This window comes from Athene noctua, chromosome 16 (assembly GCF_965140245.1).
Source record: "Athene noctua chromosome 16, bAthNoc1.hap1.1, whole genome shotgun sequence".
NCBI lineage: Eukaryota > Metazoa > Chordata > Aves > Strigiformes > Strigidae > Athene > Athene noctua.
This window is the reverse complement of record NC_134052.1, coordinates 13,253,172-13,266,716: the sequence shown is the minus strand read 5'-3', so window position 1 is coordinate 13,266,716 and position 13,545 is coordinate 13,253,172. Positions and strand designations below refer to the sequence as shown.

The window sequence follows — 13,545 nt, the reverse complement described above, 5'->3', positions numbered from 1 at the left end:
ACTTCTGGAGGTCCCTTCCAACTCAAACTATTATATGATTCTATAAAGCCAGTTGTATAAAAGAGAGTCTAATCCACACAGAAAAAACAAATTGGGGAGCTAGTCTGGTAGGCAGTAAATAGCTCCATATGCACTGTCTGAGTGGGAGGAAACTCTTCGTTTCAGCCAAAGCGTAGGACTCATTCTTGGTGGAATCAGCTCCACGGGAGATGTAAACTGGCTGTAGGTTTACTTTTATACACTGGTTCTCTCTGTTCTGTGGTTTGTTCTGTGGTTAGAGCATCCTTCTGTGCGCATCTTCACAAGGACTCAATCTGAAAAACTCCACAGAACAACTAGACTGATAAAAGCCACACCACTGCTCTATTTGATCCTCTTTATTAAAAACATAATTTGATGGGGAATGAAATGCCCTTGGACAGGAGTAAGGCCAAGACAAATGCCAGCTGTGTGCGGCAGATCACCTTGTCAGATATTTATTGCAGAGCAGCGCTGCGGTGCTGAGGTGGGCTCCCCATCAGCTCCTCTGACAGCTGCATTTCACCGGAGCACAGGGATTGTCAGCTTCATCAGGAAAGATGAAGCTTTCTCAGCAACTGGTCTGCAAATGTGAAGCCAACTTCTCAAGAGGGTTGGCCTGCCACAAAATCATGGGTCCATCTTCATCCCTCAAAACAGCTCTGATGCTCTCCTCCTTCAAAGGCAAAGAAGACACAGCGTGTCCCAGTCACGAATGAGGCACTTCCACGATGCCAACAGCAAGGCGAAGAACTACTGAAGGCAAGGTCAAAATTAGCATTAAAAAATTGGCAGGACTGCTTCTCCTGGTGACAGGTTGACCACGTTTTTCTGAATCCCAAAGAATTTGTGTTGTACAGACTGAAATAACAGGAAGAGAGTCATAAGGTTTCATGGAAACTATCAGACTGAGCAGCTTGCTTAAACAAAGGCTCTGCTCTCCCATGTTTTTCCAAAGCATGCAAAGTGCTCCTTCCCCCAAAGTACAGGTGTCAAGGATTAAGTATCACACATCTATCAGTCAAGGATTAGCAATAGAGGTGGCCATAAAATGTGCTCTGCCTGTCCAGGCAGCATGATTAAAGACATGTTTGTTGTGCTGTCTTACTTCCTTCATTAGTGTTTCTCTTTGCTTGTCAACGTTATTAAGTTCCTAAACCCCCCAGTGATGACAGGGCCATTAGTGTCTAAACAGAGAGAGGATAATGAGTGAATGCTTGCAGATGAAACCACAGCTAGGCTGAACTTACACAAACTCACATTCAAACTGTGCCAACAGATCATCAAAATTTGTGTAACCAGTTGGTCTCCAGCCCATTACATATGAGTCCTATTCATCTTGCTGGTGATTTTGTTTTGGAGGTAAATTCTATGGCTATTTTCCTATCTACTCACTGGACTCCCAAAGGTTCCAAGCTATTTACCAGCCTCTTCTTTTGGAAAGCTTTTGTTCTTTAAAAGTTTCTCCTATCATCTCCAAACACACTTTTTTTTTTTTTTTTTAGTGAAACATGTACTCATGCTACTGTCTCCCAAGCCCTACAGCTCAGACTCCTTCCTCTTACCAGTCTTTCTAGTCTACCTAGCTATCAGATTTTTATGAAGGAAAAATAACCAAAAAAATCTTTTCATATACAAGAGCTCTAAAAACTCATATTTAGTGAGTTGTAGCAATCATGCAGAAGACCAAAAGTTACAGATGATTCTAGAAACACCCACCAGGAAGACACACAGCCACTGCTATTTGAGAAGTGCAAACAGGGAGACATATTCTTTCCAGGTACTGTAACAAGGCTTCAGAGCTGCTGATATCATTCCCCTCTTAATTAAAGCAAATGGCATTATTTCTATGACGAGGTTTTGCTCACACCTTTTCCATTCTGTAATAAAGGCTACCAGGAAATCCACTGAGCAATGCTGGACCAACAACGCTCAGAGCAGATTCAAGTCCTCCCCATCTGCTAACTTCTGGTATCTCACATTACTACAAGTGGCCCTCCGTTGGGTGCACGATGCGTTTCCAAATGCACTAAAAAATGAACTTCCAGTGATGAGTGGTAGTGCTTCTCACCATAATTTACTGAAAAAGGTCATTCTTGTCTGTAACAAGAAAATGAAATGCATGCTGGAATGATGGAGCAAGCTCAAATCAGTCCTAGGTACAATGTAGAAATGTAAACTAGAATCAAGCATAAATCTACTGGCTAAATTCAGCTTATGGCTAATCAGCTCTTCCTTTGACAGGATATGCTGCTGTGGCAATGGGATAATTTTATAACTGAATAATTTAACCAGTTTTATCTTTAAGTAATGATTTCAGGCATATTAATATATAAAGCTTCAGTATTTACATTTTTGTTACATGGACCTGAAAAATTACAAGGTATCAGGAATAACACTATTCAGTGATAAATGACTTTTATAGAGTGGTTTTCATCCCCTAGAATGACTTTGTGCTCCACAAATCCCTGGGACGGTGTGTGGCAGCCGGGCAGACAGCGAGGGCAGAGCCTGCTGTGCGACAGGGCTGGGGAGAACTGCTTGTCAACAGCAAAGGGAAACGTTTTAGAAACATGAAGGTCAAGGCTAGAAGGAACGAGTAAAACAGAGTCCAACCTGCTGTACAGAGGATGCTATAGTATTTCACCTGCTTACCTCTGCTAAGAGTCCAGTAGTTTATGTCTGGCTTGAAGACTGTTCCACAAAGACTTCCAATTATTATTTGAATGCTGTGAGAAGTGGAAAAGCCATTTACCCTTGGAAGACTGTTACACTCCTTCATCATCTCAGTCACTGTAAAATACTTTGGAAGCCTACAAGTCTGGAAGCTAAATACAGGAGCTTGTAGTCCAAATTCATAGAAATAAATGTGCCTCATTGGCAAAATAATTGTTAATCTCTCATTCTTGTTCTCCTGTGAGCTGAGCTGCAGATGCATTTTTCTGCATGTTTTAATGCAGTGATACAGGAACTTCACCTTTAAAAGCAAGGTACTTGTAGCTCAGTAGAATCTAACAACCTTGCTTTAGTTATTCTCTGGACAAAATAATGGAGAGAACATGAAAACCAGAATCCCTCTCACTTTAAAGAACTCCTGTAATAGATACAAATAGCAAACACGGTGGATGCTAGATTGTGCCTGTCAGAAGGTGACATCCTCTTACCAATTCTGCATTAGTCCTCACTGCTCCTTGGAGATGGCTAATTTGAGCGAGGAAAATGGGAAACAGAAACTCCTAGGATGCAGTCAAGCCATTTAGATGTCACTTTCCCTCATTCTTTATGTTTTGTCAGTACACATACACGACTGATAATCTGCACAGATTCACTCATATATCACTTGTATCGCGTCGAGATCCTTCAGTCTCACACTGCAGCAGATGTTCCTCCAGCCCTGCTCAGAGGAGGAGGCGCAGCTTTGCAGAACACTGCATTGATATGCAGTGAGGGGAAATAATTAACACAGCCAGCGATAACTTAGAACAGAATAAATTCCTTTTGTTGTGTTCCAGGGGTGGAAAAAGGATTGAAAGCTGCTGGACTCTCTTGCCAGAGGAAAGTTTTCTAGTACAGAAAGCAAGGCTCAGCCTGCGTTACCTGTTGACTATACTTAAGAGTACTGGCTGGCTAGAAGAGACAAACCCAGATTAAACCCACTTTATTTGGGTAATCTCAAAGCAGTGGATTGCTATCTATGGGACTGTTTCACAAAGGATGAATTATAGCGGCCTCAATGGCTAATCTAATTCCTGTCACCATGTAATGCTTTGTTTACTCCTGGCCAACATCTGAAAGTATGAAGTAACAAGGAGGTTTTGAAAAGCTACTACAATGACCTGGAGATAAATGTACTCAAAATAGTTACTACAGACGGTAAAACCCCATTCCCGCTCAGTTTCTGGAGGAGCAGCGTAGCATTTGGGCTTTTTTAACATAACATTTCAAATTTCTGCTCTATCAGAAATGTCTAGCTGCACCAAAACCAGAGTGTTGGAAAAGAAATCAACTGTCTCTGCTAATAAGAAGAACTTCTCCTCTTCCCCACAAAAATCTTGCCATTTCATTCATAAATAAAATAAGCCGCTAACTCAGTTGTTGGCAGGCTCTCTCTTTTATCTTTCACTCACTTGAGAAAGACTAGCAACATCACATTTTCGGAAAGCCAAGTGTAGTAATCATAGAATTGGATTTCATGTATTTTTAAAAGCGTTTGCAGCAGCAGAGATCCAATCACTTTTAAAAGAAATATAAACATACAGAAGTTCGGAAGAAGCAACTCGGAGCTCCTGACTTACTTCATTTCTTCAACGTAAGATGAATGTGCCAGGAAGGGACTCCTTTCTAAAGGGGATCTCAAAAAGTTAGCAACATTAGACTACAAGCACCGCGGAGCCAAAATACTTATTATCTCAAATAAGCCTAGATGACATTTGAGATGTCTCGACATTTATTGGCCTGCGAGCAGAGTGTGGGATCAACCAGCTCCTTTTCTCTCATTTCTTTTTTTTTTTCTCCTCCTGCTTGCTCTAAGTCTGTTCATAAAATATTTATGGGAAGCTCTTCAGAGGATGCTATTGCCTATACTATAGCCCCAGTGCAGCTTTACTGTGCTACTGAGACAGATATTCTGCCACTAGAGAAATCAAAAGAGCTGATGGGGTTGAATTACTGCACCAGGAGCTCCCTGTCAGACTGACAGTCTGGGCTCCATCCCCGCCTGGGACACCAGAGTGAGCGGCAGTGAAAAAAATGAGCTAGCACACAGAACAGATCTGCTCCCTTTTCCATGGTTATAAGGAGAAACGTTACTTTTCAGAATGGAAAACAGAAATATGAATGCTCTGCCTGTTTCCAAGCCCCAGTTTGGGACAGCTGACCCTTTTTTATGTCTTGTTATTTTCTTCCTGGGGAAAAAAAGATCAATGAAATCTGGAATTCAGATGCACTGCTAAATTAAGCTATCAGTTGGGTAGCATCTCCTAGTAGTACCACCCACTTCTGCAGAAACCTACCAAAAATTAAAGAAATTAGCATGGTCCCCTCTTACCCTTTGAACTTTGTTACAACCTGTCCATCTCACGTATCTACAGCCTTCCCTATTAATCCACATATTTTGTGCTCCCACCACTATTTTATCTTTCCCTCGCAGTTTCATTAAATCAGCCTCAGACCTCCTACGTTTCTCTGACGTTTTCCTGTATCAGAGCAAGTATCTGCTTTTAAGTTTTTCATCTAAGCTTGGCTCTATGAATGTACCTTTGAACCTCTGATGCACTCTAAATCCCTGTAATTTTCCCTATTAGTTCAAGGGATAGATGCTCCTTTGTTCCACCTTTGGCATTTCTCACTCTTAGGCATCCAGGAGCTTAAATCATGCTGTTGCTAAACTGTCCTCCTTTAATAATTTTTATGAAGTGCAGTCCAATTATCTTTATCTTCCTTGGGGATCCATTCAATTAAGCACAGTCGTAATGAGTGAATGGACACAGAGCATTGTAACCATATTTACATCCAGATTAATGGGAACCAGGTAAGATAACTTTAAAGCCATCAATATTTTAATACCTTGGCTTTTCATTTTGCTATCTTCAGTGTCAGACACATTTAGAGAGACGAGCACAATTTGAGAGGCTGAGTTTTTAATTTCCTCTTTGGTTTGTGGAAATGAGGGTTTAAGAAACAGCAGCAAACTACATGAATTTGTCTTAAAATAGGCTTCTTGTAGGTTAACCAAAACACTTCTCATGACACAAAACGGGCTGGAATGCTTCATCCAGCTTCCTGGGCATCTCATGAATTGAAGGTAATGTAAGAAACCAGTAAAAACCCAATATTTAAGTGGAGATGCTGAGAGCATTGGGAAGTCTCATTTAATGAGCATGGAACAGAAATGCTGAGTTAGAAACACCAGTTCTGAAGTGACTTTTCTCCCCTCTGAAAGACAAATGCTGGATCTGGAACATGGACCTGTCTCTTACATACAGAATAGCTCTGACAGTTATTTTCGCGCCTGCTTTGAGGTGCCTTTGCATTGCAGGAGCAAGGTAGAGGGTCGAATGGAGACTGAAAACCTGGTTCTGTTTCAACACAGCTTAACATAATAGTGTCACAGACACTGATAAATGTGTCAATAAGCATTTTGAGAAATAACTGGTATCCAGGGAATTTATCTTGGTTGTAGTAGTTTCAGCTGAATAGGTCAGATTTGTTAACATTTTAATTTACACAAATCTGCATTCCAAATCCTGCTCTTCGGCTCCTTTTCCTAACAACAAGAAAATGTCAGCAGCAAAACCAAATTTACTCCTCTAATAGCTTTCTCAAAATTTCAGGAAAAACAAACAAAAACAAAAAAACAATCTGTGGTACAGTTACGGGAGTGCTTCAACACTGTTTGCAGTTTAGACTCAATACAATTTTATGTTAATAAAACAGAAACTTTTGCCAATTCCAGATGTAATCCTGAAACACGGCAGAGAGCACTGGGAACAAGCACGTCCCGTAGCTTCAGGGCAGCCTCAGGATTGTGCCCAGAGCTGATTGTTCTACCACAATCCAAGTGTCCCTTGTCCAACCCGCTATTCAGCTTGGGACACTCAACACCGGATTTCCACACACAAAGTGCCAGCTTGCCTTGATTTCCTACACCCAGTGCAACAGGGGAACTAACATGAAGTGTATAGTTCCCCTGCATTTTTAAAAATACTTCAGACACGAGATAAATCTGAAAAAAGATGACCGTTCCGCCTTATTCTTTCCCCCTAATTATCACCTGCCTCTTTCTTCAGCTGATTTGCTGAGATTAAAACCTCTTTTCCACCAAGCTATCCCAATCTATGTCTCTGAAATTAATATAAAACGATGACCTTTTTCTATCAGTAAAGCCCTACATTAAAATGCTGGCCCCCACTGATGTCAAGGGGGCAATAACAGTTCTGTCATTTTCATAAAATCAGCATTTTCCTGCCAGAATTCAGATCTCTCCTTCGAGTACTCTGCCACCGTCCCCCCCAAGGGCTGTCAGCAATCTCTCCAGCCCTTGTTTCTCCTCTTCGACTGCAAGCACACTGCAGGCTCCAGCATAGCCTAGGATAATCTACCTGCTTAACATTCAGCTAACTTTCCAGTTTTCTAAATAAAAAGAGCAGGGAAAGGTCAGATCTCCCCTAGGTTGTGCTTACAAAGTCTGCCACGTCAGGTGGGAAGGAACAGGCTCTGGTGCTCCTCCTGCTCCCCCAGCTCTGCTTCTTGTCTTCACATCTGGAAAGCTCTCCGCTCACCTGACCTTCTCCTTGGAAAGCTGTTTCACACAGCATCTACCCCCAGGTCAGCTCGTCCTGAAACTGTGCCTTGGGCAAGCCCCAAATCTGCGCCATTCCCAGCCAGCAGCCCCCCCGTCCCACCGGCTGCCCCGGGGCTCTCCGCTTGCTGCGGAGCTGCTGCCGGTGCTTTTATCCGCTCTCAGCAGCAGCTCCACAGCCGCCTTCGGGATTCCTCCCAAAGCCGCCGCCGCGCAGCTCTGAAACAAAACAGCAGCCCCAGACATGTGAATGAAATGGGCACAAACCCTGGCAGAGCAGTGCCCGTCGGCCGCCGCTTGGCAGAGCGCTCTGCAGCGGGGCCAAAAAACTGCCACTGGGGCTGATGTGCGAGTGGAAAAGATATTTTCGGTGCTGGAGGTTTTCAATCCTCTGAGTGTGGAGCCTCCCACTCCCTCTGTCCCTGCCAACGGCCACAGGGGAGGAAAGGAGAGAAAGAAGAACAAAACCAGTTTCTGGTGGCTCCTCTCAGAAAAACAGCACGCTGGGCTCTCTCAAAATGGATTTCACTGAACTTGTTATCTCTGGGGACTGCCTGAACTTAGACATCTGAGCCTAAGACTATGTAAGTCCTTTTGCATTTACCACATACCACACTGTCTGCGGCTGCTTGCTCCGTGAACAAATGATCCTTCCCATCGCTTAGCTGATCAAGATCTCATGGCACTGGACAGGTCACACGCCATGAACCACACAGTCAAATGGGGAAAAACCCCAGAACTTAAGTCCCGCCTCTCCCTTCACACCCGTTGACCCCTGTCCCCTCCTTCTCCTGTCACTCCAACCCACCACTGATGCTATATTGATTTTTGTTTAATGTGTGAGGTAGAAATGCTTTGTCCTTGAGCTATACTCATAACTAGAGAAGGCACAGCTCTGAGAAACATACCGTATAGCTTACACTGGCAGAGTATGTTTTTGTCAGTAAAAGTGAAATTTCTTCTGCATTTGGAAAAGCTGTACATTGCAAAATGCCAGGAAGAAGAGGCACTAAAGGCAGAGCCTCACACAAACCCAAAATCACTGGAAGACATTTTCCTAGTTTGTAAATGACACAAGGATGCCATCGTGAAACATGCAAAGCGTGTTTGAGTACAGGCTGTGAAACTGCTTCCAAAGATAACATGCAAAGAAGTAAGCAAGACAGGTCTAGAAAGGGCTACAGATGTCTGGCACTTCATTTTTCCCCTGACAGAAGGGGGACAAATGCCAGCTTATGCATCCCCCTGCTCCTTCTGGAGTATTTTCTACATCTTTGAGTTGTACAAATTTAAGGAAGGAAATTATCACGAGTTTGAAGATTCTCCCAGGGTTTCATCGATTGTTATGGATTAAGACTAAAATATCACATCAAAGCCACGATGCCCCACAGTTGCCGCAGAAGCAAAGACCACAACCTCCACGTCGCAACTCAAACTTTTAGAGGCTTAGTATTCAGGACAGGATTTGAGCTTTGCAAGTCAGCAACCCTCAACAGCAGGAAACCTGGTCTGGTGGCTTCTAAACTCACCTCTCTGTCAAGTCCAGCAGCCACAGTGACAATGTCTCCCGTCTCGCTGTTAATAGTGAACATATTTTGTGATGGGCTCTGTGGAGTCTGAGTCACGATGCGGTACCTCACCATCCCGTTGGCAGTAGTACTATCATCTGCATCATTTGCCGTCACTGTCATCACGTAGGTACCTTGGAACAAGAAAAGATAAAATATCAGGGCTGTCTCGCTGCAGAGCAGATTTCCCATTGACTTGGGGTCATGCGTTTTATTCAGAAATGCTATGGAGTAGAGATCCCATTTCAATCCAGCCAGCTAGGCAAGGCGAGGATTATGAAAATAGCAACACTGCTGAGACTAGATGATCTGTAAGGATACTGATTACACATAACTGGTACATAGCGAGAAGTCATATGAGGATATCTATGATTAACTTCTAATTCTTTCAGTGATTGTAAGTTTTAGGGCAGCATTTTTTGTCCTGCAATTTCATAGATTCTCACAGGAGATTTTTTTTCCATCCAATCACTGCATTCACATGCATTCAGAAGTGGAGTTTAATAGTGGAAAGCACATCAGACTTCTCAGCAGCTTCAGAAGGACACCATCAACATGCCCATGTCCAGTGCAGGAAGCAACTGTCTGCTACCTCCAGTTCTTGGAGAAACAACCACCATTCTGGCTCCTTCTGGAGATTAAAAAAACCCCCATTTCTGCAGAGCAAACAGAACAGCTGCTGCCCAGCAGGACAGAAAATCAATGATTTGGTATGTGTGGCCAGCAACGTATTGAATTGTTGGTTTGTTTCTTGCTAATCATCAGTGTCTTCATTTGCCTTGCAAAAAACAATCCCTACTTTCTAGATACTGTTGGGAGCTCACTGATGCACTGACAGGCTCATTATCACTGGAGTTTGGCAGCAGGGTGTTTTGCTAAAGTGGGAAATTATCATTATGAGGGTAAAAGATGTTACTTGATTGGATGGACTCCTGCAGCTGCATGGTCCTGTGACCCCCCAGAGCTTACAGGGCCCAGCTTTACACTTGTTATATTGGTAGGAGAGAATGACTAAAAGGGCAGACACATACTGCTTACAAAAAGCAATCTGCAACAGTGGATAAATCTAATGATATGAGACCTGAAAGGAGGAGTGGGAGGCAAAGAGAGACAGTGAAACCAGACACAACCTCTTTTATTGACCACCAAACCCAACAGCATCAATGGAAAGATGGAAGGGACCGCTTGAACGCTGCTCACTCGGGAACTCTGACAGATGAACCAACTTATGAGCCTGTTGTGCTGGAGGAGATGCAAAGTGGTCCCAACAAGAACCTGAGCTGATTTAAGATGGAGCCACATGGCGTTTTACAAAAAGATCTGAGTTTGTTCTGCCCACTTGGTTAGATGTGAGCCACTGGCAAACTCGGGGACATGTGGCTACATCACCATTGCATTGTGTCTCATCTAATAAACCCAGATCCCCAGCTTGGCCACAAAGCTACCAAGCTTCCAGTTCAGAGAAAGCGGAATGCTGGAGAGTTCGCATCTGTTTGCAAGAGTTTGAAAAATACCCCATGCTCTAAAAGGGCAGATCTACCAATGGCTGCAGCACGCCCAGGTTTTGTACCCTAGCCCAGTGTCTTTCAGACGTAGGCAATCCCTCAGTATCTTCCCCAGCTTTGGGAAAACAACATGTCTCAGTATTAGCAGTAAGTGGCCTCATAAGTTTGTATTTTTTGCACTGTGCAAAGTGCTTTGCTGATCTCCTTCCATCTGGCTCAATCAGGCTCTTTTTGTTCCCTGTGGTGATACATATTCCTGTGAGTTTTCTTAGTTCAATAAGAATTATAGATTAAAAAATAAATGAATGTGTAAAGCAAATTCTAATGATGAATACATTCTTATCTTTCTGCAATAATCCTGATTCACATTTGTGAAATGAAAACAAACTATTCAACAACTTTAACATTTTTCCGATCAATAAACTTCAGGAGAGGGAAGGAACACTGAATTGAAACAAGGTTGTGCAGGCAATGAATTTTCTCCTTTCTCTGCAAGCATTCTTTTTTCACTCTTTTGTAAAAAACAGTTATCATGAGACAACTGACACAAATAAAGAAGCCAACCCTTCGATAAGTACAGGGGAAATGTACAGGAGAAATTTAAATAGGAAATACGCTGAATGAGATGTTTGATTTGGAATTTATGTTATCTTAATGTATTCTATACTGAAAATATCTCTGAGCAGAATGTCAAAACCTGGGGCTAATGAAAACAGAAATGGAAAAGGAAAACAGACTCTGTTTTAGGACATGTGAAGTCTTAGGACATATTCCAGAAAACAGGTGCTATTTCGTGATTCACTTCTAGCGCAAGAAACAGCTCAGAAAGGAAAGTTATTAGGGCTACTAGGTTCAGACAAGGGTGCCCCACAGTTGTGGTCCCTCCTCACCTGGGGTCTCTCAGACTGCACAGTAGTTTCCAAAATAAACCAGGCTGTGGGCGAGATGGGGGGTTCCCAACTTAGCAGGGCAACCCATGAGGCTGCAGCTGTGTTGGGCACAGGGTGAGCCTGCAGCTGTACTGTTGACGGAGTGTGTAGCAGATCCCCTTCACTCTTTCTCTCACCTTTTTGCTTCTTTCCTGCAGTACAGCATTGGACTGAACACACCTACTCTGGAAGAAGGACTGTTTCAACAGTGTTTGACCTGCATCCTCATAAAGGGAGATGGGACTGGACAAATATCTCTGAAGTCATGAACCACGCACTGGGGAGCTGTATTTCAAGAGGCAATCTGCTCCCTATCTCATATCTTTAATTTCGATTATGAAACCCAACCACAGAGAAAACAGAGGAACTTGGCATTAATTACTAACTTGTAACTTAATAAAACGTCCTCTACAAAGGGCCCTGTGTGGCTGCAGCACTCTGCAGCACATGATGGAATTGCAGCAGCCGCTTCCTTCCCCAGCTCTCCCTGGGGCTGCTTGTCTGACCACAGCCCGCCGTAAACCGGCTGCAAATTACTCCCTTCTCTCTGCAGTCTGGATGGTGGCTGATACATCCACTCCCGTTCCTATGCACACACATTTCCCACCTGGCAATACTGACCCAAGAATAAGAGTGTGAGGGCATCTCCTGTCGCCCATGCTGAGGGTAGAGGACCACTCCCAGGGGATCAGCTGCTGTAACCTGTATCCCCATAGAGGTTCCACTCAGTTTTCTGTGCATTTAGCCTGCCTTGAAGCAAGACACAACCTCTAGATACCTGTGTGCTGCAGTGAATGACACGAACATATATTTGTGCACAAGAGTATTCAACAGAGCAGTGTGGATATATACTGCTACAACGTCTAGCATCATCTGGGTGCTGTATAAAGTCTTCCACTATACTAAGATGGTTGGTGATGATTTACCTGCTATAAAAGTAAGTAACACCATGTTTCTGTGTCCTATGCATGGGGATACATCTTCATATACTTTATATTAAAATATAGGAAATACATCCCTATATGCAGCCTCTATTATACACAAATTAGGCAAATATACAGTGTCAGACTGCACACTGCTTACACGTTTGAGGATTGTGGCTGGTATTGTTAGGATTTAAGTGAAAAAGTACAGACTGCCCAGTCTGCTGCAGGATATGTGTATGCATTTTGTGGAAATCACAGTATTAACCACACTTTTAATCCCTATATTCTACTCAAACAGAGGCTGGAAGAAGTTACTACAGACCTGAAACACTGGGAAAACTCCTCCAAGTCACACTCAAGACCCCCACGCTGTCCTCTGCCATTTTTGGGTCATACCCTGCCAGTGGTGATGGAGCTACGAGAGGTGTAAGAAATGGGGCAAGAGAGACTTTCTGCTTTCTGTGTGTGAGGGAGGCATTAGCTTTATTTTTCTGCTCTGAAAGGCTTGCTCGCAAGCCCACCGACAACATTAAATGAATGCATGATGTGCTGAAACTCGGGAATTTGTCCCAGTCTGCACAGCGTATCACATAATGAATACCCAGTCCAGACGGTGTTTCATCTAACTGGATTAAACTACACACCTGGCCTACTAACTCAGGTAGATAACCTGTTGAAAGAAAAACATTTCTCATCAAATAAGGCACATGGTACGTTAAATAAAATACCTAACCTAGTACATCATGTCAATATTAAATCAAATTTGTTGCATGTTGAACAGCTCTTCTGAGAAGCAGATTGAATTATCATGCACAGCTAGTGATGACAAGATTACTGTGCATTAGCTTTCATTAACTAATGTGCCAAGTTCATATATCACCTGAGTTAAAATTAATGTATGGCATGACGAAGGAGATCTATCAATAAAAGGCAAGACCCCAAGAATCTGCAACTACACAATGCATTCCTTGATTTCCCAGAGACTGCAATCTTCTAGATGTTTTTTTGCCAAATGACATTTTTGTTTCAATCTAACAATGGACAAGACACATGAGATGCTTGAAAACAACCCTTACAGAAAAATATTCCCATTAGATTAATTAAGCTTTCTACGGGACAGACAAAATAACGCCTTACAGAATCTGGGGGGGATGGGAGCAAAGGGAGATAATTTTTACCTGAAGATTCAGTTTTTATCAATTTTAAAATTAATTGCATCTGCTTGTAAAAGACTGCAAAAATATTTTGTTAGGTTTACTATATCTCATTTGATCTGTACATGTTAAATAAAAAAAGAGA

General features: G+C 42.8%; 1 protein-coding gene across 1 annotated transcript in view; it reads right to left on the bottom strand.

Moving 5' to 3' along the window:
• The window catches only part of CDH4 (cadherin 4), a 466,028-nt gene that overhangs the window by 73,731 nt on the left and 378,752 nt on the right, over positions 1 to 13,545 (bottom strand). Inside the window, exon 7 of the mRNA XM_074920132.1 lies at positions 8,848 to 9,020. Coding sequence (XP_074776233.1) covers positions 8,848 to 9,020 — 173 coding nt within the window. The remainder of the gene's footprint in view (positions 1 to 8,847; positions 9,021 to 13,545) is intronic.